The sequence below is a fragment of the Mastomys coucha genome, unplaced genomic scaffold (genome assembly GCF_008632895.1).
Source record: "Mastomys coucha isolate ucsf_1 unplaced genomic scaffold, UCSF_Mcou_1 pScaffold6, whole genome shotgun sequence".
In the NCBI taxonomy this organism is placed as follows: Eukaryota; Metazoa; Chordata; class Mammalia; order Rodentia; family Muridae; genus Mastomys; species Mastomys coucha.
In genome coordinates, this window is record NW_022196912.1 from 87561351 (window position 1) to 87576591 (window position 15241).

At 40.9% G+C, this 15241-nt stretch overlaps 1 protein-coding gene across 1 annotated transcript in view; it reads right to left on the reverse strand.

Moving 5' to 3' along the window:
• Positions 1 to 635: 635 nt before the first annotated feature.
• Positions 636 to 15241, reverse strand: part of LOC116081054 (dehydrogenase/reductase SDR family member 7-like) — a 36234-nt gene continuing 21628 nt past the window's right edge. The window contains exons 3-6 of the mRNA XM_031357725.1: positions 9485 to 9591; positions 8596 to 8835; positions 1462 to 1584; positions 636 to 863 (exon numbers count right to left, since the gene is read on the reverse strand). Coding sequence (XP_031213585.1) covers positions 636 to 863; positions 1462 to 1584; positions 8596 to 8835; positions 9485 to 9591 — 698 coding nt within the window. The remainder of the gene's footprint in view (positions 864 to 1461; positions 1585 to 8595; positions 8836 to 9484; positions 9592 to 15241) is intronic.

Here is a 15241-nt window from a genome sequence, read left to right on the forward strand (position 1 = left end):
ACTATAATAAGAGATCTCAAGCTTATTACATTCCCTGTGATGTGAATTTATGAAATTTTTTTTTATTCAGAAACAAGTAACATTCCCCACTCGATGCTGTAATAAGCCTGATCACTTCACCTCTGAGTTGGGCAGAGTGCTATAGGGACAAGACAGAAGAAACAAGGACTGCCCTGTGTGTGTGTGCGTGTGTGTGTGTGTGTGTGTGTGTGTGTGTGTGTGTGTGCATTGTCTTAGTGTGGTGGGTTGTCCTGAAGGTGGAACAAACAAGGATCAAGGGGCTCCTATCCCCAGGAGAAGTAGAAAGGAGAGGAAGTAACCCTTCAAGGAAGTGACTCCTGAGCTAAGATGGAAGGCTAGGTAGGAGATGATGGGGAGGAACAGAGAAGAAAGATTTCTGAAACTTACTCTCTCGGTAAGTATAGAAGAAAACATTGCTTGCCATGTAAAACTTCTGGAACACCTAGACCAGTGACAATTTATGGGAAGTTGTCAGCTATGGGTGATGATAGGATATGTTTATATATGCCTATTGTGAGCTGGGTCTGAAAGTTAGCAAAAACTATCCTAAAGCATTTGAAGACTTTATATTTCACACAAGATAAACATATACTACTGGAAAACAAGTAAGTCACTCATACCATGTTAATCCTAGATATTTCAATTATTTTCTTCCATTGTGTCCTTGAAATTATCCTGTCCCAGACTGGCACATACTGCCACACATATGTCTGAAACAAAGTAGGCTGAAGAGCTATCCAGACTTCCTCCAGATCATTGGCCATGGAGACTAGTATTAGCTGGGCACAGCGGCTTGTTGCCATCAGAGGAAATGGCTGGAGCGTAGGTTTAGGCCGTCTGATCTAAAAAAGTTTAAAGAGAAAGGATGCTGAAGATTTATCAAGCTTTTTTTTTTTTTTAAACAGAAATGTTACATTAAGAAGGAGCCAATGGGACCCATGCAATATGGAGCCTTGCATTCATTACAAGTTTCTACAGGTGGTAGTGGGCATCATAAACTTCTACCAAGCCTCATCAGGATCATATACAGACCAGTGAAGATTGTACTGGCTAACTGAAAGATCAAAGCCCCTCGTGTTCTTTACCACAGCGCCTAGTGATTGTTATCATTTCAAAAGCCATACCAAAATCTCACAAAAATGAAGCCCCACCCATAGGTGCTCATGAGGTAGAAGAAGATTAAAAGGAATTTTATTACCAGCTACAGAGTTATTGTACAGCAGTGGACAGGGTGGCCAACTTGGCACTGATACTGTAGTGACTTCATTAGCCTTATAAAAACTGGGTACCAAACGTTGCCAGCTAATGTTATCAAGTCTCAGAACAAGGGTGGTAATGAATTCGTCACATGCGAATTCATTAAGTACTTCTGACAGTATAATTTGATGCTGTGAGATAAATAGTAAAACATCCCAACTATTTTTCAGTTAAAATATTTACCTTAATGGCTTCTCTAGTAAAATAATTCTGGAAAATATTTGAATGCACAGGTCCTGGGCAAATGGTAGACAATGTTATACCTGGATAGTCCAAAAGTTCAGTTCGGAGTCCATTAGCAAACCCCTAGTAGGCAATAAAAGAAGACTAAGATTAAAATAAGATTAAATACATGCCTCATTTCATCTCAGTTCCCTGTGATTTGAGGAACTGTATTCTAAAATGCTTGAGTGAAGGATGCTCATATACACACAGGCCATGAACCTTGTGTGCACGGACCATAAACACAGGCAACCCAAGCAGGGACCGTCAGATCTTGCCAGATCCCAGGGGCTCTGTGGACACTACCAGTAGCTTCTGCCGTCAATGCTTCTATGGCAGGCAAGTATCAAGGGGGAACTCATCTCTGAAGAGCCCTGTATAGCCCTCCTTCTAGTCTTCACTTCCCCACATTCCCAGAGGATTCCTGGAAGCAGTGGAGAGGCATCTTCATTCCCTAGATAGATTTTTTATAAAGAAAAAAATGAAGTTTAAAAAAAAATGGGCAAAAGGCAAACAAAACAAAAAAAAAAAAAAACAGGAGTGGAACTGATGGGAATTGGTTCTAATGCTTTGTCTTAATTTGACTCCCAAAAGCTTCGCTTCCAGATGCTCAGGGTCTGTGCCTCCAGCTGCCTTCCAGTGGTAATGAAGAACTGCTCTACAGCCAATGTGTGGCAGGAATTTTAGATTGCAAGGCCAAGAGATCAAGGAAGAAAGGGAGAAGAGGAGAATCACCAGGACTCGGAGACAGAGGGATCAGATTTAAGAGCTGCAGGAAAGAAATCATCCTGCAATGCAGGTGGGAAGGGAAAGCAGCCCTGTAGGGGTGCTGCCTAGAAGGTAACAAGACAGCAAAGATAAAATATAGATTTAGAAGGTGTTAGGCCAGGAACACTGGAGGGGAGTGTGTGCTAGCTTCAGGGAGGTTTAGAAGTGCCCAGCCATTGAGCTAGCTAAGCAAGGCATATCAAAATTAGCTGGTGTGTGTGTGTGTGTGTGTGTGTGTGTGTGTGTGTGTGTGTGTATCTATCATTAGTGAATCCAGAGCTCTTGGGGGTGGGTGCAGCACACGTGTGAACCACCAGGAGCCAAAACAGTTTACCTAATTCACCGCTACATGGAACTTTACAAAAACTACCATAGATAAGTTCATTTTCAATTTATACTACCATCTTATATTGGTGAATTAATTTATGTGAACTAAATTCAGGTTGATGACTAGTGCGTAGCTAGTCATGAATACAATGAGATTGCCTTCTGTTGGACGTGTAAAAGAATCTAGACCAGAAGTGAACCCCTATTTTGCTATATGGACATAGTATCAAGTTGCCCTCTAAATTTGTATCTGTAGGGCTGGAGAGAAAGTTCAGTGGTTAAGAGTACTTGCCACTCCTCCAGGAGATCCTGGTTGGATTCTCAGCACCTACATGGTACCTCACAACCACCTATAATTCCAGTCCCAAATGATCTGACATCCTCTTTTGGCCTCTATAAGGACCAGGCACACACCTGATGTATAGACATACAATCAGGTAAAACACACCCATAATATATATATATGCACCTATACATATATGTAATATATATGTATGTGTGTATATGAATACACACACACACTCACACATACACACATGCACACACACACACACACACACACACACCTCCATAGATTGGTACAGCTCTCAGACCTCATCAGCTACTGCATCTCACAGGCCTGTCAACTGGGCACATTTTGCCAACCCATTAAATCCACCATAAAACAGAACCTTGCAAGACAAGTGAGACAGAGCTTCTGGTTTTCACAAAGCACATTGTACATGTCTTATCAATCTAATGCCAACGGATGGGGTCTGTACTCAACTGCCTCTGCCTGTCTGACATGGAACTGCCTCTACAGGAGGTTGATTGACAAGCCCAAACTAAATCTGAGGACAGCATCCGAGCTACTATGCACTTGTCTGCTCTGTGAGGCAGAGGAGGGTCCTGTTGGACCACAGCTTCAATTTCTATGGAACTATGGTGACCTGAACCACTACTTAGTACAATTCCAATGGTAAAATATTCCATTAAAACCTCTTTCAAGCCATGTGTGCTAGTCTACACCTATAATCTCAGCACTTGGGAGGTTGAAGGCAGGAGTCCCAGAAGTTCAAGGCCAGCTTTGGATGCACAGAGAGTTTGAGGCTAACATGGAGAGTCACCTTTACTGGGATTCATTGATGGTTTTGGTTTTGGTTTTGGTTTGGTGTTGGGGTTTTTTTGTTTGTTTTGGTTTTTTAATTGGGTACTTTCTTTATTTATATTTCAATTGTTTTCCCCTTTCCAGATCTTCCCTTTGGGAACCCCCTACCCCAACACCCCTTCCCCTGCCTCTATGAGGGTGCTTCCCCACCCTGGCATTCACCTACATGGGGGTGGGGAGGGATTGAACACTCTCAGGCCCAAAGGCAACACCTCCCATTGACATCCAACAAGGCCATCCTCTGCCACATACGTGGCCAGAGCCATGGGTCCCTCCACGTGTACTCTTTCGATGGTGGTCCAGGCCCCAGGAGCTCCAGGGGATCTGGTTGGTTGGCACTGTTGCTCCTCCCTCCCTCCCATGTATTTATTTTTATGTGGATTTTAATCACCAGCCTTATCGTTGCTTTCTTTTCACTCTTTGTTTTCTGGTTTTTTTTTTTTTTTCAAGACAAATTTTTTTTTCTCTGTGTAGCCCTGGCTATCCTGGAACCTGCTCTGTAGACTGGGCTGGCCTTGAACTTAAAGATCTGCCTCCCATGTGCTGGGATTAAAAACATGCACCACCAACTCCCAGTGTTAGTGTCACTCTTAAGCCAACCTAAGAATTTTGTTCTGATGCTCATTATTCATAAGATAAACCTGACCAGGCTTTTCTCCTAGCCATTGCCTTAATTTTCTTTTTTTATGAAACCAGAATGAACAGAATCCATGTTTTCCTAGGAAGAATATGGAGCCCAGAACCAATCATCTAGTACACTCAAATATAGAATAACAGCAGCCACCGTGAGCAGACCTTAGGTTCGAACTCTGCAGCCAGCCCGACAACACCCAGAGGAAGCAACACTCCCAGGCATTCTAACACTCCCAGGATCATAGACTCAGAGGTGAGGAGGACACATTTGCGAGAAGTGACTCAGAAGTGAGAAGTAACTGGGACCAGTGGGACCCAGGCACGGAGGAACTCCATCCCACCTGTGGCATGAGTTCCTTCCAGTCTGGGCCAGTGTCCTGAGCAGACTTTAGGCACAAACTCCTCAGCCAGTTCCACAACACCCAGAGGAGCTCCATTCCCAAGTGTTCTAACATGCCCAAGATCTCAGGATCACAGGATCAGAGAAACAGCTGAACTCTGAGGAGTTCTGACACAAACAGGATCACAGGAAGGAAAGGCCCCAGTCATATTTAGCCAGGGCGGGTAGCACTAGAGATAATCAGATGGCAGGGGGCAAGCACAAGAACTTAAGCAACAGAAACCAAGGTTACTTGGCATCATCAGAACCAAATGCTTCCACCATAGCAAGTCCTGGATACACGATCACACTGGAAAAGCAAGATTCAGATCTAAAATCACTTCTCATGATGATGGTAGAGGACATTAAGAAGGACATAAATAACTCCCTTAAAGAAATACAGGGGAACACAAGGAAAATAGCCAGAAGCCCTTAAAGAAAGAATTTTAAAAGCAGTAAGGGAAAAGGGTCAAGTAACATATAAAGGCAGACCTATCAGAATTACCCTAGACTTCTCACCAGAGACTATGAAAGCTAGAAGATCCTGGGCAGATGTCATACAGATCCTACAAGAACACAAATGCCAGCCCAGGCTACTATACCCAGTAAAACTCTCAGTTACCATAGATGGAGAAAACAAGATATTCCATGATGAAGTCAAATTTACACAATATCTTTCCATAAATCCAGCCCTACAAAGGATAATAGATGGAAAATTCCAATACAAGGAGGGAAACTACACTCTAGAAAAAGCAAGAAAGTAATCTTTCAACAAACCCTAAAGAAGATAGCCATATAAACATAATTCCACCTCTAACAATAAAAATAATAGGAAGTAACGATCACTTTTCCTTAATATCTCTTTTTTTGTTGTTGTTGTTTTGAGACAGGGTTTTTCTGTGTAGCCCTGGTTATCCTGGTACTCACTCTGTAGACCAGGCTGGCTTCGAACTCAGAAATCTGCCTACCTCTGCCTCCCAAGTGCTGGGATTAAAGGCATGTGCCACCACTGCCAAGCTCCTTAATATCTCTTAACACCAATGGACTCGATTCACCAATAAAAAGACATAGACTAACCAACTGGATACTCAAACAGGAATCAGCATTTTGCTGCATATAGGAAACACACCTCAATGTCAAAGACAGACACTACCTCAGAGTAAAAAGTTGGAAAACAATTTTCCAAGCAAATGGTCCCAAGAAAGAAGCTGGAGTAGCCATTCTAATATCGAATAAAATCAACTTTCTTTTTTTTTTAAAGATTTATTTATTTATTGTTATATGTAAGTATACTGTAGCTGTCTTCAGACGCACCAGAAGAGGGCAGGCGTCAGATCTCATTACAGATGGTTGTGAGCTACCACATGGTTGCTGGGATTTGAACTCAGGACCTTTGGCAAAAACAGTCAGTGCTCTTACCTGCTGAGCCATCTTACCAGCCCAAAATCAACTTTCAACCAAAAGTTATCGAAAAAGATAAGGAAGGACACTTCATACTGGTCAAAGGAAAAATCTACAGAGATGAACTCTCAATTCTGAACATCTATGCTCCTAATGCAAGGGCACTCACATTCATAAAAGAAACTTTACTAAAGTTCAAAGCACACAACATATCCCACATAATAATAGTGGGAGACTTCAACATCCCACTCTCAAATATGGACAGATCATGGAAACAGAAACTAAACAGAGGCACAGTGAAACTAACAGAAGTTATGAACCAAGTGGATCTAACAGATAGTTATAAAACATTTCATCCTAAAGCAAAAGAATATACCTTCTTCTCAGCACCTCCCAATACCTTCTCCAAAACAGACCGTATAATTGGTCACAAAACAGGCCTCAACAGATAAGAAGATTGAAACAATCCCATGCTCCCTATCAGATCACCACAGACTAAGGATGGTCTTAAATACCAACAAAAACAATGGAAAGCACACATACACATGGAAGCTGAACAATGCTCTACTCAATGATAAGTTGGTCAAGGAAGAAAGAAAAAAATTAAAGGCTTTATAGAATTTAATGGAAATGAAGACACACTACACCAAAACTTATCAGACACAATGAAAGCAGTGCTAAGAAGAAAACTTAGAGCTTTAAGTGCCTCCAAAAAGGAGAGAGCACACACTAGCACACCCGAAAGCTGAAGAACAAAAAGAAACAAATACACCCAAGAGGAGTAGAGTAGATCGCAGGAAATAATCAAACTCTGGGCTGAAATCAACCAAATAGAAACAAAAAGAACTATACAAAGAATCAACCAAACAAGGAACTGGTTCTTTGAGAAAATCAACAAGATAGATAAAACCAGAGGACACAGAGACAGCAGTATCCAAATTAATAAAATCAGAAATGAAAAGGGAGACATAACAACAAAATATATCTTAAAATAATTATTCTGTCTGGGAAAATTATTGATAATTTTTCTCACTGTGCTTGAAATTAGCATTTGCTTAATGTTTAACTTCAAAGAGTTTTTGCTATTTTGAAATTTTTCTTTTTCTTTTTTTTTTAAAGATTTGTTTATTTACTTTATGTGAGTACACTGTTGCTGTCCTCAGATACACCAGAAGAGGGCATCAGATCCCATTACAGATGGTTGTGAGCCACCATGTGGTTTCTGGGAATTGAACTCAGGACCTCTGATAGAGCAGTTTTAACTGCTGTAGAAGAGCTCTTAACCCACTGAGCCATCTCTCCAGCCTTATTTTGAAATTTTTAAAATATATTTACTGATAAAATAATTTCTCTCTTAGAAACACTGATAATCATTTTTAAGTAAACTGATTGTTGAAGAGAATGTACACAGATATATATAATGTGCTTTAAATACTCTCCCACTATGTCAGATGGTATCATATAAGGGCTTTTGAACATATTTTTTAATGATTCGTTTTTAATATTTTATGCTCTTTTACTATGCTTAATTACCAAAAAATATTTTGTATGTTTTGAAACAATTTAGTATTCAACATTAGGCATAGGATCCTTAGTTATAGATAGTAATAAATATGCATTAATGACATGTTTAGGATATGCAGAGATATGAATATAAAAGTTGAACAAATTTTTATGTATTATTTTATTCTCAAAATATTCAACATTATTAATGTTTGATATATAAAATTCATTTAAATATTATTTTAAAAAAAAAAGAATAAGAGCAGAGAAGAAAGGACAGAACCACAATTTGTCTTGAAAATGTAGCAATGGGCCAGGCAGTGGTGGCTCATGCCTTTAATCCCAGCACTTGGGAGACAGAGACAGGAGGATTTCTGAGTTCGAGGTCAGCCTGGTCTATAGAGTGAGTTCCAGGACAGCTAGGGCTACACAGAGAAACTCTGTCTTGAAAAAGCAAAAAAGAAAGAAGGGAAGAGAGAGAGAGAGAGAGAGAGAGAGAGAGAGAGAGAAAGGAAGGAACAAGGAAGGAAGGAAGAAAGAAAGAAAGAAAGAAAGAAAGAAAGAAAGAAAGAAGGAAAGAAGGAAAGAAAGAGAGAAAGAGAGAAAGAAAAAGAAAAGGTAGCAATGGGCTAAGGCAAAAGACAATATATGTTTGCTAGATCAAAAATAATCTTTCTCTCCATGATTAATCTCATGCAGGTGCACAATAAAAAAATTGTTGAATAAGTAATAAGCATGCACAGCTCTAATATTTTTGGTCATTGACTGGTGTTGTACTCTCAAAGTTGTTCTCTTTCTGTAGCCCATCATCCCTTAGTTCCCTCAACCTCACCCACTGATAGACAAATTCCTCATTCACATTGCAGCCAATACTAACAGAATTGAGTTGAAGCAGCCTTACCTGAAGACTAACAGAATTGAATTAAAGTTGCCTTACCCGAAGAGCATGTTTGCTGGCAATGTATCCACTGCAAAGGGGGAAGGGTAAAATTTCCACAAGGCTGCTCATAATCACAATCTTTCCTTGCTTTCTCTCCATCATATGAGGTAGAACACACTTGGTCAATGATACTGTCCCTAAGTAGTTCACCTCTATTAGCACCTTGAAGGCATCCAGGTTGGTATCTACGGCAAAGGAACAATGGGCTTCTCCACCATTGTTGACCAGAATGTCAATCTAATTAAATAAAGTCAGAAAGAAGATTCTTTAGAGATGGTCTATGAATGGAATTCCTAGTGATTGAATGGTTATGTTGTTAATTCAATGAATCAATACAGCAATGTTACATTTCTAAAGTCAACAATAAGAAGATAAAATCAATTCAGGTGTAGGGATGCATGTCTTTAATGCCAGCACTTGGGAGGCAAAGGCAAGCAGATCTCTGTGAGTTCAAGGCCAGTTGGGTCTACACGATGTACTCCAGGACAGTCAGAGCTACTTAGTGAGGTCCTAGCTTGAAACAAAACAAAACACAGACAAACAAAAAAAGGAGAAAAATCAATAGAATTCACCTATTCAGTTTGAGAAATAATTCACAAAATACACAAAAACTCATAAATATCAAAGTTGTGATGAATTGTTGGCCTTTTTGCCTAAAATAGGAATTATGAGTTTAAAAGGTTAACAACAACAACAACAAAAACCTTAATGACCTAAAGTCCAAGACCCAGAGATCAAGAGATAGAAGTAATAGACCTGATCCACTAAGGCATCCCCTGTGAATCCATTTGAATGAGTCACCACAGATAAGAATCTCTTTGGTAATTTTAACCTACATGGAAAAAGTGATATAATGCATATTCTATCAACAAAAATTGCTACTCACTCTCCCAAACTCCTGGAGAACAGCTTTGGTAGCGATATCATGGGAACTTGTGTCAGCCAGGTCAAGGGGCAAAACCAGTATGTCTTTTTCTTTCATGTTGCCATCCTCTGAATTAAGACACATCAGCACATTAGTGAGAAAGTCATGCTACAAGCCAATCAAGCTCTTTCCTGCTCTTATTAAGTCTAGCCTTGCACCTTTCAAAAGGCATGGAGAGACATAGTAAGACTTGTGAAAGAACTCTGGCAAAATCAAGATTATTCTGCAGCAAACAAAACAAACCACAAAAAAAAAAAAAAAAAAAAAAAAAAAAAAAAAAAAAAAAAAAAAAAAACACCAAAAACAAAAAAAAACAAAAAGCCCACAGCTCATTTAGAAGTATAGCTACATTTGTCTCGAAATATGTTCACAGTGTCATTGCTTACTTGGCTGTCTGCCAGCAGAACCAGGAGAGAGAGAGAACCCAGTCCAGCTGAGCCTCTCTATGTCAGCAGTAGCTAGGCAGAGGTAGGCTTCAGCAGGTCGTGCTGAGTCACTCCAGTATGGAAGCGACTGAGACAGTTTACAAAACTCTAGCCAAGCTTGGGTTTGCCCTCAAGGCCCAAACCAGGGCCAAATAAGGCCCAACAATTGCTATTCTTCGTTTTAATTTGGTCTGGCAACTGAACCCAGGACTTCATACCAACCAGTGCTAAATCCCCATCTCCATCCAGCCCTTAGAAGTTCTTTTACACAGTTCCAGAATCAGTGAGTTTCATTTAGATCGGGTAGAGTTCAGGGCCCTTCTGACAGATTAGATAGAAAGAAGGCACTAAGGAGAAGATTTTTATTATTTTGCAGAGTTAAGGATTGAACCTTGGGTCTTACCTGTGCTAGGCAAGTGCTCTACCCTGAGCCACCTCCAAGCCTTTAATGAAGTGATTTATAAAGCATAGAGACTAGAGATTGCCTGAACAGATGCCAGTCGGTGCTATTTCCTTCCCCCCAAGCCCCACCCCAGGCAGGAGATTCTCCTGGGAGTCCATGTGGCATGGGACCAGCTCCTTCCGACACACTACAAAGCTTTGAGTGCCCATCAGATGCTCCTGGTACAAAAAGAAGAAAAGCTCCCCCAAAGAAGAGAGCTGCTGGATAGCTGCATGGCTTGTCTCTGGTCAGGAGGCAGAGGCAGGCGGATTTCTGAGTTCGAGGCCAGCCTGGTCTACAGAGTGAGTTCCAGAACAGCCAGGGCTATACAGAGAAACCTTGTCTCGGGAGAAAAACAAAAAACAAAAACAAACAAACAAACAAAAACAGACTACTTGGTGAGAAAGATAGGAGACTCAAACGTCAGGATTCAGTCCCTTCCCTGCACCTAGCCGACTAATCTTTATATGCCCAAGGAAAGAGATACCCCCATACCTCCTTTCCCTCCTTGTATAATTGCTTCCCTTTTTTTCACTATACTTTTAGCATTTTTGACATTTTCTTTTCTTATAAAAAAGCATTTATGTTTCCCTTTGGATTTCCCTTCTTATATTTACCTACTTCTGTTGCTCGTGTGCTGTTCTTTATTGTACCATCCTATAAATCATTAGCAACAGAAAAGATAAAGGCAGTGTTATGCCCAGAGACCATAGGAAACCCAAAGGAGTCCAAGAATTGCAAAGTCTGCTGTAACTTGCAAAAGAGCCTTTTAGTTGAGTCCAGACTCAGATCACACGCTTTGCACTCACTAAGAGCAAGTGTTCGCATGTGACCAATGAGCCCAGAAAAATATGGGTGTATATACAAAATTGGGAATGCTTAGGCTGCCCCAGAGTGAGGGGAGTGAAATGCTATAACCATTTGTTAGGGTGGAACTGAAGCTGGTAGGGGATTAATGGGTGTCTGTTTTGTAGTTATCAGGAAATAATTTTATGGCCGGCCATAACTGTCTGTGACCTCTGATTACCCTTTTCTATGATTTAAACATGGGGCTCTATTCTTCTTTGAGTTTGTCATTACTTTAAGGTCCCAAGGACGGGCACCTGGAGAGTTCGGCCCCTTATTGGAGAGTGCCAACCAGCCCTGGCAACACTGAGAGACTGGGAGGATGTCTCTCTGTAGCACTTGGCTCCACAAGATGTTTTCTTTAGGGGGGCTTATGAGTAGTGCCATTCTAACACTAGACTGGCTCCTTTTGGAGCTGCCGGGGACAGGGGGAGGGAGGGAGAGAGGGAGAGAGGGAGAGAGGGAGAGAGGGAGCGAGCCCTGAGCTAGGCAGAGACCAGCTGCCTCTATATTGCGCTTGCCTTGGGTGGGAGGGAAAATGGGAAGCTTCTGCCGAAAGGAATGCAGGAACAAACTGTGTATACACAACACTGGAGTTTCTTAATAGATTTTTTTTTAAGATTTATTTTTTATTTATTTTATGTGTATGAGTACACTGTAGCTGTACAGATGGCCGTGAGCTATCAACTCAGGACCTCTGCTGGCCCAGCTCACTCAGGCCCCACTCACTCTGCTCGGGCATAATTCATGTAACTGTCTTCAGACGCACCAGAAGAGGGTGTTAGATCTCATTATGGGTGGTTGTGAGCCACCATGTGGTTGCTGGAATCAGAACTCTAGACCTTCAGAAGAGCAGTCAGTGTTCTTATCCGCTGAGCCATCTCGCCAGCCCAACACTGGAGTTTCTTAGGTAAGGTTTTTTTGTTTGTTTGTTTGTTTGTTTGTTTGTTTAGTTCTGTTTAGTTTAGTTTGGTTCCCCCCCAGCCCCGCCCCCCCACCCCCCACCCCCAGACAGGGTTTCTCTGTGTAGCTTTGGCTGTCCTGGAACTCACTCTCTAGACCAAGCTGGCCTCGAACTCAGAAATCGCCTGCCTCTGTCTCCCAAGCGCTGGGATTAAAGGCGTGCGCCACCACTGCACAGCTCTTAAGTAAGGTTTTAACCACGGAGAGCTAACATTAATAATTCGAAGGTCACCACAGCAGCAGTACAGGTGCGAAATTCGGCAAGGAAACTGAGTTGCTGACCAAAGCCGAATGGAAATGAGTGTCAATTAAGCAGCATTCTCAATAGACTAGATCAAGTAGAAGAAGAAGCCTGAGGCATGAAAAGGAGGGTAAGTAGGGGTTGCTGGATCTTTGATCATACAGTGAACAGTGAGATTCGATGGAAAAACCTGTTTCTAGTTGTGGCCACAGCTCAGCCCTGGCACACACCTTTAATCCAAGAGCTTTCTGTTTATTGTAAACAGGATTAAACAAAGTCAACCATGGGTCAGTAGACAAAGCAAGCAACCAGTTGACTGGGAGTGAACATAGAAAAGAAAAGGAAAAACCATAAAGTATAAGAGAGAGTTAGGAGCCGGGCGTGGTGGCGCACGCCTTTAATCCCAGCACTTGGGAGGCAGAAACAGGTGGATTTCTGAGTTCGAGGCCAGCCTGGTCTACAGAGTGAGCTCCAGGACAGCCAGGGCTATACAGAGAAACCCTGTCTCGAAAAACCAAAAAAAAAAAAAAAAAAAGAGAGAGAGTTAGGAAAACTAACTCTGTGCAATAGAGAGGCACACAGGGAGAGAAGGGAGGGACTTTCTGATTGAAGGGGCTGTTGAGAGGGCAAAGAGAAGGAGAACTTTTGGGGAGGGAAGATCAGCTGTGGAGGAAGGTAAGCTGCATGCTTTCTGTCTCTCTGAGCTAGCAGGCGTTCACCCCAGCATCTGGCTCCTGAGTCTTCATTGGTAAAATAGAGCAATTGAGATTTTGATAAAAAAAAAAAAAAAGTGGGGAGGGGGGCACAATACCACATTCAAGCATAAAAGAAGGAAAGGCAGAAGGAAGGAAGAAAGAGAGAGAGAAAGAGAGAGAGAGAAAGATGAGAAAAGAAAGAAGACAAAAGAAAAGAAAAAAACAAAGAAAGCATTACCACAACACCAGAACAGGATCAGGAGATCAAACCTAAGAATTTTTAGGATGATTTGTGCTGTGGTGGTACATGTCTTTAATCCCAGCATTGGGAGGCAGGGGCAGATGGATCTCTGAATTCAAGGCCAGGCTGACTAGTCTACAGATGGATTTCCAAGATAGCCAAGGCTATGTAGAAGAACCCTGTTTCAAAAAAGCCAAAAAACAAATAAACAAAAAATTAAGTAAATAGGTACTTTGTGGGGAAGAGGGAAGACCTGGAATAAAAATCAATGATATAAACAATCTAGAGAGAGACTCTCCAAATGTAGGTAAGAAATGGACATTCAAGAATAAGAGTAACAAACTAACAAAGCTAGTCCTCTCTGTAATGACCCTTAATGTGGTCTTAACTCTCCAAAAAGATACACAACTTCTTAGTGGATTAAGAAACATGATCCAATTTTCTAAGACACATGGGGTATGTATACACACACACACACATACACACACACACACACACACACATGCCATCAGGGAAATAACATGAGTTAATATATCAAGTGAAATGTAATCAGGATCAAACATGATTTATATATATAAATATATATATATACATAAATAAACATATGAGTATATCCGATAAAAGAGCATTGAAACAAAATTAGAATAGAAGAAAATCACTACAACCTATAAAGGATGATGCATCACAAGGATAAAGCAAGTGTAAATACATGTAAACTTAACTGTAGGGTACCTAATCTTATATAACAGGACAAAAAAAGCAGATAAAATAATACCCAACGGTCAACAGAAAGATCATTCAAACAAGCAAAAAAAAAAAAAATCAACAAAGAAATTGCCTCATAATAAACCAAATAAAACCATCAGGCTTCTGTGGAATATTCCACACACTAGCTATAGGCTTTGTGTGCTTACCAGAAGCCCGTCTTACTATTCCTAAAACAGGTAACATTTTAGATCATTAAAGTGATCCTAACAAAAACAAAAGACCTTAGAAATTTTTCTTGTATTTTAACATAACATATGAAATAAAACTAGAAATAACTAACAAGAGACATAAAGGGGTGTGTGTGTGTGTGTGTGTGAGAGAGAGAGAGAGAGAGAGAGAGAGAGACAGAGACAGAGAGAGAGAGAGAGAGAGAGAGAGAGAGAGAGAGAGATGAAAGAGGACATGAAAATGTCTACGGACAGAATGTGGACTAATGGAAAAGCAGGAGAAGAAAAGGGGACCAGTGTGGAAACATAGGGAATACATTCAACATACATACATACCGTTGTATGAAACTTTTCAAACTGTAAAACATTTTTTAAACGCAATGAAAAGGCTATACCTCCCATCCACCATCAAACCAGCTAAGAACAGCCAAATGTTTCATTTGCTCCACCAGAGCAGGAAGTACAAGTCACACCATAAGGCAGATCATTACAAGAACCAGCACGGGCCACCTACAGTAATGGGGTCTTTGACAGCAGTATCGAGAGAGAGGAGAGTGGCTTCATTGAGCAGTAACAAGACAACAAACTCTCATTGCTGGATAGTTAATTAACTCAAGCAAAAAATTCAATGGTTAAAAGAAAAAGAAAGTCAACCAAAAATATGTTCTGGGGGAAAACTCACAATCAACTCAACTAAACAATGACTGCTTTACCCTAGTCAGCTTTCTAATTGAACATGATTATGTTAAAAGTTAAAAGGGCAAAATAGCATGGTTGTTCCTTTCGTGAGTATTTCAGTAGTTAAATTTGTATGTTATGGATGAGTCAATGTGTTCTTCCTCTCAAGCAAGTTATAAGTCATTTGATCATTAACCAACATTTGTTCCACCAACACAGACAGAATGGGCAGTCAGTCCTACCTAAGGCGAG